Source organism: Poromitra crassiceps (genome assembly GCF_964638095.1).
Source record: "Poromitra crassiceps genome assembly, contig: HAP1_SCAFFOLD_143, whole genome shotgun sequence".
Lineage (NCBI taxonomy): Eukaryota > Metazoa > Chordata > Actinopteri > Beryciformes > Melamphaidae > Poromitra > Poromitra crassiceps.
Genome location: NW_028152222.1, coordinates 190,846 through 207,538, shown reverse-complemented (window position 1 = coordinate 207,538; position 16,693 = coordinate 190,846). Strand labels below are relative to the sequence as shown.

The 16,693-nt window shown below is 42.9% G+C and overlaps 1 protein-coding gene across 3 annotated transcripts; it reads left to right on the top strand.

Annotated features, from left to right (window-relative positions):
- The first annotated feature begins 1,202 nt into the window (after positions 1-1,202).
- arhgef3l (Rho guanine nucleotide exchange factor (GEF) 3, like) lies at positions 1,203-16,202 on the top strand. Of its 3 annotated transcripts, none has more exons than XM_083663392.1 (13): positions 1,203-1,404; positions 1,814-1,859; positions 1,951-2,001; positions 5,461-5,520; positions 5,900-6,013; positions 6,126-6,281; positions 8,641-8,703; positions 9,739-9,835; positions 10,531-10,607; positions 10,867-11,124; positions 12,770-12,940; positions 13,300-13,495; positions 15,384-16,202. In XM_083663392.1, exons 1-13 carry the CDS (start codon positions 1,367-1,369, stop codon positions 15,629-15,631), a joined length of 1,575 nt encoding a protein of 524 aa, XP_083519518.1. In that variant the 5' UTR covers positions 1,203-1,366; the 3' UTR covers positions 15,632-16,202. The 3 variants fall into 3 exon arrangements, with proteins under 3 accessions (XP_083519518.1, XP_083519517.1, XP_083519519.1); XM_083663391.1 differs by having other exon boundaries at positions 1,951-2,055; XM_083663393.1 differs by lacking the exon at positions 1,951-2,001.
- The last annotated feature ends 491 nt before the right edge of the window (positions 16,203-16,693 follow it).

Below are 16,693 nucleotides of genomic sequence, written 5' to 3'. Positions count from 1 at the left end.
GTGCGTGTCAGCGCCCTCCAGCCATCTCATCTAGCACTCTGGCTTTGGGGGGGTGTGTGTGTGTGGGGGGGGGGGGTTGCACATGACTTCAGTTCAGGGGTTCGGTTCATGAGTTCACTTACTATTCTCCTTATTTTTTCCATGTGTTTTGTTTATTTTCTATTTTATTTGGGGGACAGGATTGTGACACAAACTTGTAGATCATAAACTTGTCTTTCTACTCCAAATGACATTACAGTTTAAGAGCAAGGCATTGAGTTGTTATCTTCAACTGGGAGCACTTCGTGTGATAGTGAATAAACCATGTAAAAGATGCACCTTTGTGTCCGTTTGTTATTGTTCTTCTAGGTAAATATGACACTTGTGTTTAGAACAGCACATTGGAGATCATACCTGCCAACACTCGTGATTTTCGCGGGAGTCTCCCTATTTTTAACCCTCTCTCCTGTTGTGATTGCTAATTTCTTGTTAATCTGATATAATACTGATACAAATCCAATGGCTGTAGCAGATGAGATTTATTAAAATAATTCTGCCTTTTATGATCTGAGATCTTTATCTGAGTTTTTGGTTTTGTTTTTCTTTGAGGACCTTGGGGGGCCAGATTGAGATGGTCCAGGGGCCAGGTCCGGCCCTGGGGCCGCATTTTGCCCATGTATGGTTTAGTTTCTATGACTAATATTGTGAAATATTTATTAATATGCCATTTCCCATAAGACCTGCTTAAGGCCCTTTCATCAGAACCTTCATACCGTGATGTGTCCGGGAAGCAGAGACTTCTGAATCAGCAAAAAAAAATGACACCTTATGTATTCACAATCTAAACTCCAATCAGGGGGTTTTATGCAGAGATTGCATCACATCACCTCTCGCCCTCCTCGTTTTGATTTTTCATCTGCACCTCTTGTGATTGGTTTATTGAATGGCCGCTTCATTCCGAGTGGTTTGCTGTAGTTCTAAAACTCCAGCCTCAACCTGTTCTCACTTCCTTTTTCTGCCAGAGAACACTTCAGTGTGTCCTTTTTCTGCCAGAGAACTGTCAGGTTTTCTTTCCTCTGAACCAGCAGTAATAGTTTTCACGCAGCAGCAGTCATATCAGAAGGTTTGTTCAGCGTGTTGTGCCCTGTGAAACGAGAAGAGGCGGATATGTGAATACGTGTTAACCCTAAAGGATGTGGTCAGGTCTCGGAACAAGAGGAAGAGTGTGAGGGGGAAGGAGCAGCAGCAGCAGTGCACTGAGCACTGAGCACCGAGCCAAACAACCCTGCTCACTGATACGCAGCAAGTGTGTTTTTGTTTTGGATGATTTAAACTTTTCTTGTTTTGGAGGAATACGAGCATAAGGATGCTGTGACTACGCCGAAAGATGGAGATACAGGAGACTGGTGAAACACGCACTTCCTGGTATGATGCTTCTTAAAGTTAACCTGGAGTTTATTTGCTCTGTGTTGTAACCTTGGGGTGGCACAGAGATTAGTGCTGGGTACTGTCAAATGTATTCATATATATTGGAAGCACAGATGTGTTCAGATCAAAGTTATAAAACTCAAGTCTGCTAATGTGATAAATCAAACTGCCGCTGACTCCTCAACAACTTAAATCTCTTAAAAAAAAATTTTTTGATGGGTGCAGGAAACATTTTCTTCACCTCGTCTCCGTAATGAAAGTTTTATAATCATACCCTGTTCATTTAGGCACATGCTATCTGATTTACCTTATGGATGTATAGTTAAAGGTTTATCTTGTGTGAAATGTGTTAGGGGATGTTTGCTCGGTGTCATTAACAGTTGCTTTTTTCTCTTTTTTTTTTTAGGTATGCAGCACCCAGAGACCCGCACATCCTCGGTGACCATGGTGGGGTAAGTTGCAGCTCTCTTCTTCTGTTAAAGCCTCTCAAAGCGCTCCTTTCAAAACCGAGACTGACTCACTTTCTCACGTATCTGTCTGTAGAAGAAAAGAAAGCAAGAGCCAAGCCCTGAGCCTGTCATCAGAATCAATGAGGTGAGGGGTCTCCGAGATGGTCTCCTATCTGTTCCACACACTCTTCATCATGAGGTGAGTGATCTCTGAGATGGTCTCCTATCTGTTCCACACACTCTTCATCATGAGGTGAATGGTCTCTGAGATGGTCTCCTATCTGTTCCACACACTCTTCATCATGAGGTGAATGGTCTCTGAGATGGTCTCCTATCTGTTCCACACACTCTTCATCATGAGGTGAGTGATCTCTGAGATGGTCTATCTGTTCCACACACTCTTCATCATGAGGTGAATGGTCTCTGAGATGGTCTCCTATCTGTTCCACACACTCTTCATCATGAGGTGAGTGATCTCTGAGATGGTCTATCTGTTCCACACACTCTTCATCATGAGGTGAGTGATCTCTGAGATGGTCTATCTGTTCCACACACTCTTCATCATGAGGTGAGTGATCTCTGAGATGGTCTATCTGTTCCACACACTCTTCATCATGAGGTGAGTGGTCTCTGAGATGGTCTATCTGTTCCACACACTCTTCATCATGAGGTGAATGGTCTCTGAGATGGTCTATCTGTTCCACACACTCTTCATGATGTGAGTGGTCTGAGATGTTCTCCTATCTGTTCCACACACTCTTCATCATGAGGTGAGTGATCTGAGATGGTCTCCTATCTGTTCCACACTCTCTTCATGACGTGAATGGTCTCTGAGATAGTCTGATATCTGACTGTCTCACAGTCTCTTAATCTACCTGTGTGCATGTCTCTGTCAGTGGTCTCAGAGATGGTCTGCTGTCTGTTCCACACTCTCTTCATGAGGTTAGGTTTATTTCATATGAACGTCACAGAGCATTGGAGATGTAACATACACGTATGCACAACAACCAGATACACAGCGTTGAGTGTTTATAGCGGAACGCTAATTTTCAACACCTGCCCACAGGCGACTCCTACACCAAAACACAACTCAAATGGACATACCCAAAAAGAAACAATCAAATATAAAACCACAAGAGTAAAGCTATACATACAAGTATTCAAGGATGTACATACAATACAGTACACACAATGTACACACAATACAGACATAATACACAGAGTACCACCAGAGGTCTACAAGGGTATTAGGTGTGAGAACACAGTCATGAGGTGAATGACCTCTGAGATGGTCTGCTTATCTGTTCCACACTCTCTTCATTTTTCTGTGTGTGCCTCTCTCTCTCTCTCTCTCTCTCTGTGTCACTAGCGGAAGTTAGGCAACGTTACCTTTGTGACCACAATGCCGAGTGCAGAGCTGACAAGTGACCTAAAAAAAAATGTGCTGCCTGTCACTGAAGCTTTTTTAGACTCTCTCTACATTGACGAATCTATTGCTTCTGTACATGCCTTCACATTCTACTGCATCTATATCTACCTGATTTTACACTACGCCAGTTTTACGCCTAAACGTTCTTGCGTTTACTCATAGATAAAGATTATACTGTGTGTATATGCGGTATATACTGTTTATACTGTTTATACTCAACCCGAGGCTCTAGGGCCACATGTGGCTCCTTTATGGGTCGTTGTGGCTCTTTTAAGTCTTACTTAAAATAAACGAATAGATAAATAAAAATCGAACTTTTTTTTATTGTGGGTCTTGCAAAGTTTGTTTGCTTGTTTTTTGGGGGGCGGGAGGGGAGGGGGGGGTTGCGTACCACGGGTCTAGGTGATATCTTTGTACGTGTCTTCTTACCGTACTGACTGCACACTGAAAATAAGCATCTGATGTGGTTAGTGTGGCAAACAGTGTGACAGACATCTGGTAAATGTGACTACAGAGGCAAAGCTCCACCCTTCTTCCTCTTCGAGAGGTTCGCACAGGAAGCGAGATATCTGCACCATGCAACATCTCTTCCTTCTCGACATCTTCCTTTTCCACTTTCCTGGTGTGTCTCTCTCTCTCTCTCTTATAAACACACATAGCCTACTACACTCTGACTTCTCCTTATTCTGTGAATTCTAAAAATGACTCGGACTCAAGCTATTTCATCTACACACGGCTGACTTCAAAGTAGGGATGCACCGATATGAAAATTTTGGCCGATGCCGATAACCGATATTAACATTGCTGTTATGGCCGATAACCAATATTTACCGATGTCGATATGATCTGTATAAAAACACATTTCTATGCTAATAATATTTTGTACATACTGAAAAACACATGTTAACACTGAATTTGAAAAAGTTATACATTTCTTTATTTCAAAAACATTTGTAAAAGCCCATAAATCATAGATTTCCTGCATTATTTCATCTCAATGTGAAGAATTTGGCTGATACCGATAACCGATATTAACCTTGTAACATCGGACCGATACCGATATGATTGCCGATATATCGTGCATCCCTACTTCAAAGTATTCAAAGTCTCTTGTGAAGCACACAGTGGAGGATGAGCTGTTCAAATGATGCAACTTAGAAGAGGAAGGGGACACCCTGTCATCACACTGTCATCACTTTGCTCAAACAGCAGTTTATTATACAGCATTTCTTGAGAAAGGTCCTGCACTGAAATAAACTGTTTAGGCAAGTGGTGACAGTGTGTGTGCACGTGTGCTACTCCACCTACGCACCTGCCACAAGACTTCTCAGGTGTGCAAGAGTCTTTGGGTGATCAAACTCATATACCACCAGGAACAAAAACCAAATCACCGGAAAAAAACGAAGGCTAAAATGTACCAGTTTTAGTATTGTGTGCAGAGGACCACAGATTTGGAATGAGCTAGATGAGGAATTAAAACAGTCACATTCTATCTCCATCTTCAAGAAAAAATTAAAAAGGCAACTTCTATCAATGTATGTTTAATTTTCTGATTGTATTTTGCATATGAATGCTGCTTGTTTTGTTCTATTTATTTCTCTGGACTTATGTATAAATTTGTTATTGTGCACTGATCATAACGACTAATCTTCCTAACCATGACTCTGGGATTGTCTATTGTGTATGTCTGCTTGTATGTTGATGTATCCTAAGGATATCTGGCCAATATCCTGTCTGTTATATGTGGGCACCCGGGCCCCCTATTATAAGCTTTAAATAGCTTCCTTGGGGTGACCCTTTCATGCATCCAATTACTGTAAATATATGTATGCAGCATGTACTGTATTCCATGTTATGATGTGTGAAATAAACTAAACCAAATGATGCCATTTTAAAATGTCCTGTTTCAGGATTCAGTGCATTGAATACACAAAGGGCGGACCACCATCCCCCCCCCCCCCCCCCCCCAAACACACACACACACACACACACACACACACACACTATTTTTCTTTTCTTTTACTGCTCCCACTCACCATGTTACGACTTTGACATTATTACACCAACATGTATTCCATGTGGACATTTGTGGCTAAAAAGTGGCTGTTGGACGGTATTTCTCCATTCGAGTTCCCCCGGAGTCATTCTGTTACGTGATTGGTTCTGTTGTGTCAGGATGAAGAGGATGATGATGAGGATGACGATGACGACGATGACGAGATGCAGTACTTAGAGGTGAGAAGCTCCCCTTTCCTACCTGCCAGATGCTCAGTTATTGGTCTTCTGATGTATTGACAGCGTTAGTTTGACGGTAATTGATATAGGCCTTTTTATTCACAGCAGCCATTTTGTGTCTAAAAGGCAGGAAGTGAGCACGGGTGCGCCAAAACATTCAGTAGGGTTTCCAACTTCCAGTCCATTTAGGGGTTCCAGTGCTGGGGCTCTAATTAGTGAGTTGGTCGCACCTGTGTTACTCTGACTTTTAGACACAAAATGGCAGCTGTGAAAAAGGCGCATTGACCCATATTGGTCAGCTAAATAACGATTTCTATCACATAATGTACACATATCCAAGCTGGATTCTTAAGTTGCTGTTTGTTTGATTTCATTCCAGGTCCAGGAGCCCAGTTATAAAAAGGTCAGACCTGTGGTCAAGTCCAATAGCTCGACAGGCCTCATCACCCCAGTGAAGACGCCTGTTCTGAAGCGCTTCGGACAGTCCATTTCGGTAACGGCACACAAACTCACACGCATTGCTTCTTGTTCTGCAAATCCAGCATGTAATGACTTGTCGAAACGTAACTGTTGTTTGGCTGTTTTTTTTCGCCCCACCATCACAGCGTTCTATCAGTTTTCGTACCGAGGCGCGACCTTTGCCCCCTGCTCCCCTCCGCCCTCGCAAGGCCTCGTCGTTTCCACGGAGACGCAACAGCCAGTGCTGGAGCGACACGGTGGAGCACTGTGAACTCACCGCGAAGGAGATCAAACGTCAAGAGGTACGAGGGGGCGGGGCTGAAAAGTTGAGTTTAGAAAAGGCATTTCTGAAAGGATGAGACACTCCTGAGCTACTTCGATCGGGAAGGGGGTAACGGGGGGTAACAATATAGGCAACCATGAAATTGCACAAATCAAGATAAAGGATTATTGTTGTTTTCCACTTTTTCATATTAGGCAAGTTTAATAATAATAATAATAATAATAATAATAATAATGATTGGATTTTTATAGCGCCTTTCCAAGTGCTCAAAGCGCTTCACAGAATCATTATTCGTTCACACCATTCGTACCGGTGGTTCGAAGGCGTGGCAGCCACACATCGGCGCTCAACGGCCCCTCCGACCACCATCATTCATGTCTACATTCATACCAATCATACGAGGCAAGGAGGGTTAAGTGTCTTGCCCAAGGACACAACGACAGCGGGGATCGAGCCGCCAACCCTTGCGTCATTGGCCGACCCGCTCTACCTCCTGAGCTAAAGCCGCCCACTCTTTACAAGTTGAAGAACGCACTTAACCCATTGATACCTGATGCAGCATTTGTGTGTGTATCCCTTTAAGTTCGCGGTCTTAAAGGGATACACACACAAATGAGGGATATACACGCAAATGCTGCATCAGGTATCAATGGGTTAGCACCGCTGTCATGAATCGGATGTAGCAAATCGCTGCCACGCTGGTTCAAAAATCGTAAGGGGAAAAGGCTATGGGGTTTTAGAATGGGGATTTCCGTTAAATGCAGGAAATAAGGTCTGTGGTTAACAAAGCTTGATGGGAGTGGAAATGTGTGTTCAGCAGGATAATCTTCACAAAGAAGGACCACTTTTATGACTTTTGAAGCGTAAATGCAGGGATTTTCAGAAAATGCTTCAAAAGTCATAAAACTGGTCCTTGTTTGTGAAGATGATCCTGATGAACACACATTTCCACTCCCATAAGCTCGTGTTAACCACAGACCTTATTTCATGCATTGAACTGAAATCCTTCATTATAAAGTCCTATAGACTTTTCCCCTTACGAACCACGGCGACGATTTCTGGGTCAGCCTACACAAATACGTCATCCCTGCGGTGTTCTATAAAACAAACCGTTTTAGGATCAAACACTTTTTCAAATAATTTGTTAGCTAATTTGTTTTTTTCTGGATGTTGCTTTTAGGAGGACAAACTATTTTCAGATTTCAATGTATGGCATATCATTTGCAAGCTTACAATCTGCACTTTCATAAACTGTAAAAAACTGAAAAATGACCTTGGCCGTAACTTGTTGGCCAAAACAGCAGTAAGTCACATGATGAGTTGATGTCAGTGTGGAGGTACAGCATCTTGTGTCTTCTGCCTGCCTGCCTGCCTGTGTGGAGCAGCTATGGGGCTGTCTGTGGTTGCAGAGTGGTTGCAGAGTGGGTGGGTGACTAGAATCTACTCTGCAGTTCTCTGCAGCAGCTCTGCCAGAGATTATGAAAGAGGATGTGAGCTGGCACTGGGGCTCAACTTCCCCTTTCAAACAATCAGCTGTGTATATTCACTCAGAGTGTATGTATGTATGTATGTATGTATGTATTTTGCATTTTGTGTGTTTGCATGTGTGGGCTCCTGTATCCACACATGTGTGCATGCATGAGTGCTATATGGATGGGTTAACAGAAGGTTGGTTAACTGACGGTTGGGTTAAAGGTGGATGGGTTAACTGAAGGTTGGTTAACTGAAGGTTGGGTTAAAGGTGGATGAGTTAACTGAAGGTTGGTTAACTGAAGGTTAGATTAAAGGTGGATGGGTTAACTGAAGGTTGGTTAACTGAAGGTTGGGTTAAAGGTGGATGAGTTAACTGAAGGTTGGTTAACTGAAGGTTAGATTAAAGGTGGATGGGTTAACTGAAGGTTGGTTAACTGAAGGTTGGGTTAAAGGTGGATGGGTTAACTGAAGGTTGGTTAACTGAAGGTTGGGTTAAAGGTGGATGGGTTAACTGAAGGTTGGTTAACTGAAGGTTGGGTTAAAGGTGGATGGGTTAACTGAAGGTTGGGTTAAAGGTGGATGGGTTAACTGAAGGTTGGTTAACTGACGGTTGGGTTAAAGGTGGATGGGTTAACTGAAGGTTGGTTAACTGAAGGTTGGGTTAAAGGTGGATGGGTTAACTGAAGGTTGGTTAACTGAAGGTTGGTTAACTGAAGGTTGGTTAACTGAAGGTTGGGTTAAAGGTGGATGGGTTAACTGAAGGTTGGTTAACTGACGGTTGGGTTAAAGGTGGATGGGTTAACTGAAGGTTGGTTAACTGAAGGTTGGTTAACTGACGGTTGGGTTAAAGGTGGATGGGTTAACTGAAGGTATACTGATGTTCAGCTGTTTGGGCTTCCCTGCAGGTGATCTATGAGCTGACTCAGGGGGAGAGGCAGCTGATCGATGACCTCAGTCTTGTCAAGAAGGTACTTGTCCATTAAAACACATCCAACAGATTACAATAGCCATATACCTCTATGTATTTATATCTATCTATTTATATCTATGTATTTATCTATGTATGTATATCTGTGTATTTATATCTATGTATTTATATTGTTAATAAATAGATAGATATATACATAGATACATAGATATCTATATATATATATATATATATAGATATATATAGATATATAGATATATATAGATACTGTATATATAGATAGATATATATAGATATATATAGATATAGATATATATACATAGATATAAATACACAGATATTCATACGATAAAGACGGGCTGCCGTCTGAAATCATATGTATGTATATCTGTGTATTTATATCTATGTATTTATATCGTTAATAAATAGACATTTTCAGTATCTTTTTGTAGCCCATTCAAGCCAGTCATCCCTCTTGCATCTCCCCAAAGCCACATTTGATACACCCGCTTCTGTGCCTCGTTCTTTTTATACATGATTACATTACGTCATTTGGCAGACGGTTTTTTTTCAATGAACTATGCAGCACAGTCAATGACAGCTGGATAGTTGCGGTCCTTGATTATGATTGGCTGAGCCACGTTTGAAGCCGTTGTAAAATACTCTACAGCTGTGACCGCATCACAGTATTACTGTGTGTGCCAAACAGCATCTCTGTGTTGCTTGGCAACCATTCTGCTTATATCGCGGCTGAAGGAATACATTGCCTGGCAGCAGAACGATTATTTCTTAATCGATATTGCATTTTTTTGGGTTGCTCAAAACTGACCAGGTCGGCTGTGTGTAGTAACCGTTTGCACATCGTGCCGTAAACACCCCTCAGCTGTTGTAAAATCACTGTAAATCACGGCCTCATAGGGCTTACTGCTTAAATTGTGTGTGTGTGTGTGTGTGTGTGTGTGTGTGCGCGCGTGTGTCCATGCGTGTGTGTGTGTGTGTGTGTGTGTGTGTGTGTGCGTGTGTCCGTGCGTGTGTGTGTGCGTGTGTCCGTGCGTGTGTGTGTGTGCGTGACCAGGTGTACTATGAGCCCATGTTGACGCTGGCGATCATGACAGAGAGCGAGCTGGGACAGATCTTTGGCACTCTGGATGCTCTCATTCCCCTCCATGAAGGTAAAACGTCACTCGGCTCAAACACACTTGTATAGGAATGCAGGACAGTGTTTATTGTTAATTGGATGCATGGATGTTAATTGGATGGATCCAAAATAATATACCGTATCTAATTTTTGTCACATATACAGTACATCAGGGATTCCGCTAGGCATTTTTTCCAGACGGCCAATTTTTCCCAAAATCAGACAGAGTATTGAGACCAGAGAGGCTGAATAGCCGGTAATGTTCCAGAATTCCGGCCATATCGAATATTTACCGTCAATTTATTTCTCTATAGTCTATTCTTTATCGCCTCTATAGTCGATCTTTATTCCAGTGTCGTTAAGAGGCCGATTTTGCAGCAACAATATGTAATTGGTCGCATTCAACAGGCATGTCATTCATGGTAAAAAGCCACTTTTTACCTCCACTAAATTGATGACTATATTTCATAACAGAGTCATGTTTGCATGGTACATGTACAATACATAAGCACAGAAAAGAAGGTGTGTGTGTGTGTGCAGTTGGTCATTGCTGCATCCTCCTTGCTATAACTGAATGAGAGTCCCCTGCTCTAGTGTTTCTTTATGGATTTGTTCCTCTTTTTCTAGTTGAATGAGCCCAGTGTGATGTACTGTATGTATGTCACGTATTTTACCGGCGTTGTTGTTGTCGTCACTTTCAACTGTTTTTCGCTGCTGTTTTTCTGCCAGATCTTCTGAGTCGCCTTGAAAGGCTGAGGGGATCAGAGAAGACTGTCGGAGAGGTGGGGCCCACTCTGCTCAAGTGGGTGAGTATCTCCATGCAACCCAAAGGACTGAGAGAGAGGAAGAGGAGTGCACAAGCTGACCTTCACTCACTCGTTCCACTTCCTCGATCGAAGTCTTCTTCTGTGTTATGTGCTGCTCTCAAACCACCATGTCGCAGAGTTCACTCTACATTTGCCTCTGCTGCTTTTAACCGCTCGTGTCGACCTCATCTTTGTCGCCCCCGCTCTGTTGCCCCTCCCCCTGCTCTGTTGCTCCTCCCCCCTCTCTCCCTCTCTGCAGTTCCCTTGCTTGGAGGCCTACATTACGTACTGCTGTAACCAGGTGGGGGCCAAGGCTCTGCTGGATCAGAAGAAGCAGGAGAAGCGAGTGGAGCATTTTCTGCGCCTCTGTCAGGAGTCCTCTTTCAGCAGGAAACTGGATCTCTGGAACTTCCTGGATCTCCCTCGAAGCCGATTGGTCAAATATGCCCTGCTGCTGAAAGAGATCCAGAAGTGCACGCCTCCAGATCATCCTGATGAGGACACACTGCCCGAAGCTGTGAGTTGGTAGCCACACACACCCACACACACACACACACACACACACACACACACACACACACACACACACACACACACACACACACACACACACACACACACACACATGACACCCACTCATTTGAATACATAAACATTTTAAAGCTGCACTATAGGCACATTTATGCACTGGCAACTCTAAATGACATGAAAGAGGTTACCGATTTATTTATTTATTTTTTTTTTTTTTTTTTACTACTACCCTACCCACGAATCATTTGACAAGCAGCACGCTCATGACCAGGGGTCCGTGGCACTTTGCCAGGGGGTCCGCGAAAAGTTTTCAAGTAAAAAAATAAAATGCTACATGTTACTTATTCCTTCTCAAACTACTACCTACATGGTGCTAGTCTATCAAAATATCTTGGCTGTCATTGATTGTGTTGCATAGTGGTTTTCTGTACTGTTGACAAATTGTGATATTGTAAGTCGCTTTGGACAAAACAAAAGTGTCTGCTAAATGACGTAATGTAATGTAATAAAAAATATATATATACCGTATATTTATATTTTTTGCTAAATCTTCATAGTTCAACGAAAATAGTTATGCTTTAAATCTAAAATGGTTCATGGATTACATTCTAATAACAAACCTATCAAATTAAAAGTCAAGCACGTTACCGTGGAAACAATTAAGCTTAGCCCAAAATCACAAATCAGAATGAGGGGGTCCCCGGTAGATTTTCTATCTTGTAAGGGGTCCTTGGCTGAAAAACATTTGAGAACCTCTGGTTTAGGAGACCATTTTGTATTTCACTCGTAGGTCTCAGCTGGTCAGAAGAAGTGCACAAACCTGACACCAGAATTTGGGGGGGAAATTTGAGCACATTTTTTACATTTACAGCTACCGACAGCGAGTGCACGGCACCCATAGAGTGATCACTCTAACTGCTCTGCCTGCACCCATAGAGTGATCACTCTAACTGCTGTGCCTGCACCCATAGAGTAATCACTCTAACTGCTCTGCCTGCACCCAGTTTGTGAAAGAAGCAAAAGCCTAGTGGTTGAATCAAAGTTAAAACCCTCCTCATCCTACCAACATATTTAACATACGACTACTGACTGGGCTCACAGTGGGGACCCCACATATAACCTACTGTAAGAAACAAGCCTCATGGGTAGGGTGGTAGGGATTGTAATGGGTAATTCAATGTGTCAACATATTGGATGATTAGTGCTTGTTTGTATTTGAGAGACGAATAGGTGAACTGATGTCAAATATAGTACATGTTTTGTATTTTCTATTCCTCCTGTGCGATGATGAAAACTTGGAAAATCAATAAAAAAAATATTTCAAAGAAAAAATTAACAACCCTCATATCAAAATGTTAACCCAACGAAAAGTTAGCCCCCCCCCCCCCCAATGTGTGATACTTTAAATTATGACCCATGGCAGACGAGCTCAATAAATAGTTTCTTCTATTCATTAGTGTTTTCGAAAAACATGAATCAGAACAGAAAACAATGATATGAAGTCATTAGGAACAAATTGATTGACAGAGTCATGAAAAATGTGAATGATTGCTTAAATCACCTCTGGGCTCTGCGCGTAACCCCGGTCGGTAGGATAACTCACACGACTGCTACTGTTTGGTTCTGTTCAGTTGAGGACGATCCAGAGGGTCGTCTCAGAGGTGAACATCAAGACCGGAGAGGCTGAGTGTCAGTTCTACAGGAGGGGTCTGTCCTACCTCGAAGAGAGCCAGAGACTCCCAGAGACTCAAATGTCCCGCTTCCTCTACTGCCATGGAGAACTCAAGAACACCAAGGGACAGGTAGCAGCCAACTACTTTACCGTTCTCTCTCTCTCTCTCCCTCCCTCTCTCTATCTCTCTCTCTCTCTCTCTCTCTCTCCCTCCCTCTCTCTCTCTCTCTCTCTCCCGCTCTCTCTCTCTCTATCTCTCTCCCTCCCTCCCTCCCTCCCTCTCTCTCTCATTTTATTCTGTTGAATAGCCTAACCTTTGGGCGATTCTCCTGAGGTTGTTGAGAACTGCCTGTCTATCCTGCATCTGTCAAAAGAATAGAAGATCTGTGCCTGCTTGAATACTGTTCTAAATATAGCTATCTGTCTCTCTCTCCCTGTTTCCATCTGTCTGTCTCTCTCTTTCTCTCTGTCCCCCTCTGTGTCTGTCAGCGGCTGCATGTGTTCCTGTTCGAGCATGCCCTGGTGCTGACCAGGCCAGGAGAGGACAAGGAGGGAGGCCACGTGTTCCAGGTCTACAAACAGCCGATGCCCAACATCTACCTCAACCTGGAGGAGATCCCCGATGGAGAGGCTGCCGGAGGGGGCACCTTCTGGGGGGGGGGATTCTCTGGGGGCAATGATAAAGGTAAGGTACACACACACACCTAATGCATGTTAAAGCCCCTGGAAACCAATGATAAATGTGTTCTTAACCACCCAGCCAAATTTGAACAATTAAAAAATGTTCACCAAAGTAAATTTGGTTTCAAAATCATGAAAACAATCCAATAGTATGCTCTGCTCTGAAACTGTGGGGGCGTGTCTACTGAAGTGCTCTCTCTCCCCTCCCCCCATAGTGCTGCAGCACAACTTCATACATTCCGATGCATTTTTTGAATGAGCAGGTGGTAGAGGCACTTCAGCCTGATTGGTTCACGGAGCTTATTGTGTAGTAAGTCTGGAGCATAGGCACGCCCACTTCAAACCCAACATCAGGAACCGTACAACTTAAAGGACAATATTTAGCATTTGGAAATAACCTATAAATAACAAAACCCCCAAATGTCCCTGTTTCTTTGAGTGTAAAGATGACAGGTATGGGTTTTTACATAGGGTTATCTCAGCTACCATCAAACAAATCATCAACTCTACTGTCTGTAACTGTGCATTACAATTGATGGCAACTGTGCCAATTCTCTATAGTCAAGGGTAATGAAACTAGTTGACCATTTATTGATTCAAGATTCAAGATTCAAGATTTTTATTGTCACTCCGTAGTACAAGTATCACGTGTGAAATTCTTGTGCTGTAGACTCCGTTACAACATAGTGCAAAAATTAAAAGATATATAAATAAAAAACAAGAGGCAACAAGCAATAAGCAGTAAGACACGCCACAGACAGTGGCGTATTCACTGCCCATAGTGCAAAGGGCATGAACATACTTTAAACATAATTAAACATAATAACATTCTGTTAGGTGCAAATAGCGTATACCTAATTAAACATACTATTGAACATTAGTCATACATAATGATGAATACAGAAAACAGGAATACCGGTAGGCTATTTAATATTGAACTTGCTCCTGAAACCTGCTACCTCTTAGCCTTCACAAGTGCATCACATTGGATTGATGTGTTTACACTTTGCAAAGTCATCCTGTGTGCTGGATTGGATCCTCTGGAGGGCCGGTTTTGGTCCCCGGCCGTACGTTTGACACCCCTGTTTTAGATGCTTACTATTATGCACCTAAGACCCAAAATGACAGAGTCAGAAGGTTATGGTGGATCTGGGTTTCCAGGGGCTTTAAACCATAGGAGGACACAGTGGTGTATTGTGTAAATAGGGATCCGTATTTCCAAGCTTCCCCTCAGCCCGTTATTTTCGACCTCAAACACTTAAGTGTATTTTTAAAAGCTGGGTTTTACAGAAGCACATTTTGTGACTGTCTTTGGTCAAAAGAAATGGAGCCCTTTCCTTCCTTTTTTTTGAAAGTATACAGTAAAAATGTATCTTTTGTGTCAATCGTGGCAATGAAGTGAGGACAGACAGAGTGGCATTTACTGTAGGCTAACAGCTATGCACATAGTATGTCTGCCCAGGGTTTAGCACGCTGCATTGTGTCATTGCTGGTCAAGATTGCCTTGAGTTTGTTATTGTTAATGATTCATTCCGATGTGTAAACATGACTGGAAAGAAATTTGCATTAGAGGGTTTTTACGAGATGTATATTATGTGTGAACATCTCTGTGAATTATTGGCCTGTAATTTTGAAATAATTTGTCCTTGAAAATCTATGATTACAAAAGAGTGGCATGTGGCAATCCTGTACACTCCACCTCCCCCAATGCCTCTAATATGATGACTTAGCATTGGGCTACAGCGATGCTCGTAGTACAGTGTGGTTGTGCCGGTCAGTGTGGTTTGGTGTCCAGGGTTTACTTCAAAGTTGAAGTGAAACACACAAACCTTGCTTCCACTCCATTTCCTCCAATGCCTCTCTCTCTCTCTCCCTCCTTCTCTTTCTCCCAGTGAGGAACTGTTTCCGTGTGAGCAGCAGGGGGCGCTCCAAAGCCCACTCCCACTGCCTGCAGGCCAACGACTCCTTCAGCAAGCAGCAGTGGATCACCTGCCTGCGCCAAGCCATTGTCCAGTCACGGGACAGGTGCGCCCAGACCAGCCAGTCACAGCTCTCCTCGCACCCTGATCCCGCCCTCTATCACATGGCCGAACTCAGTCTCAGCTCGGACACAGAGATGGCAGACCATACCAGCCGCTGACTGATAGACTCAATCATCAGGAAGGCAGTGGAGTGTATACAATTGTACATTGTTCGTGTGGGTTTTCTCCGGGTGCTCCGGTTTCCTCCCACCATTAAAGACGGGTATGTTAGGGTTCATACTCCTGTCAGTGCCCCTGACCAAGGCAATGGTAAAAGAACTGGAGTTGGTCCCCGGGCGCTGCACTGCGGCTGCCCACTACTCCTAGTTCTAGGAAGGTTCCTAGTAGAGGATGGGTCAAATGCAGAGGATGAATTTCCCCATGGGGATAAATAAAGGATAACTTGATTTACTTTACTTAATTGTTCACAGGAGAAAATAATGTTGTTTGTGAAAGAGTATAATTATGCGCACGCACGTGTGCGCAGTGCGCACGAGCGCACACACACACACACACACACACACACACACACTCACTTTCCTACTTTCATCATATTTTGTTATGCTGTGATTGTGACGTTGCATGCTGTACAGCTTGGGAACAATATCAGAATGTCAATTGGAATATACTTTGCTAAATGTTTTGTTTTTATTATTATTGTCTTTGTTTTTGTAATAAACTGAAACTTAAAGTCTACTGGGATACTTCTTTGGAAGACAAAGACAAAGGAATTCTATTCATAAATAAATAAATAAATCCAACATAATACCAAAATTGACATAAATTCAAGTTAAACAAACAAACAAACAAACCCATGAAAGCAGTCAACTCTGGATTGGGTGGGACTTGGAAGGTCTGGAGCCAGGCTCTTCACTTTTCTCCACTGGGTGCTCAGAAACACACCCTTATTCTCAATACTACTTAAAGCCATACACCCCCTGTGTATGGTCTCTAGTATGTAGCTATAAACAGAAGTTTTCATCAGGGTGTGATTAGACTAGAGGTCAAAATGGGCTCTATGAGCTTTTTTCACAGCAGCTGTTTTGTGTCTAAAAGGCAGGGTAAACACAGGTGCAACCAAAACATGAATCAGGGCCCCAGCACCTATAACACCTAAATGGATTGGAAGTTGGAAACCCCCAATGTTTTGGTTTTACCCTGCCTTTTAGACACAAAATGGC

Excerpts from the sequence above, each read along its gene's own strand:
- arhgef3l (XM_083663391.1), top strand. The coding sequence starts at position 1,367 with ATGGAGATACAGGAGACTGGTGAAACACGCACTTCCTG. Across the intron at positions 1,860-1,950 it reads TCCTCGGTGACCATGGTGGG|AAGAAAAGAAAGCAAGAGCC; the intron begins GTAAGTTGCAGC and ends ATCTGTCTGTAG. Across the intron at positions 13,496-15,383 it reads CTCTGGGGGCAATGATAAAG|TGAGGAACTGTTTCCGTGTG; the intron begins GTAAGGTACACA and ends TCTTTCTCCCAG.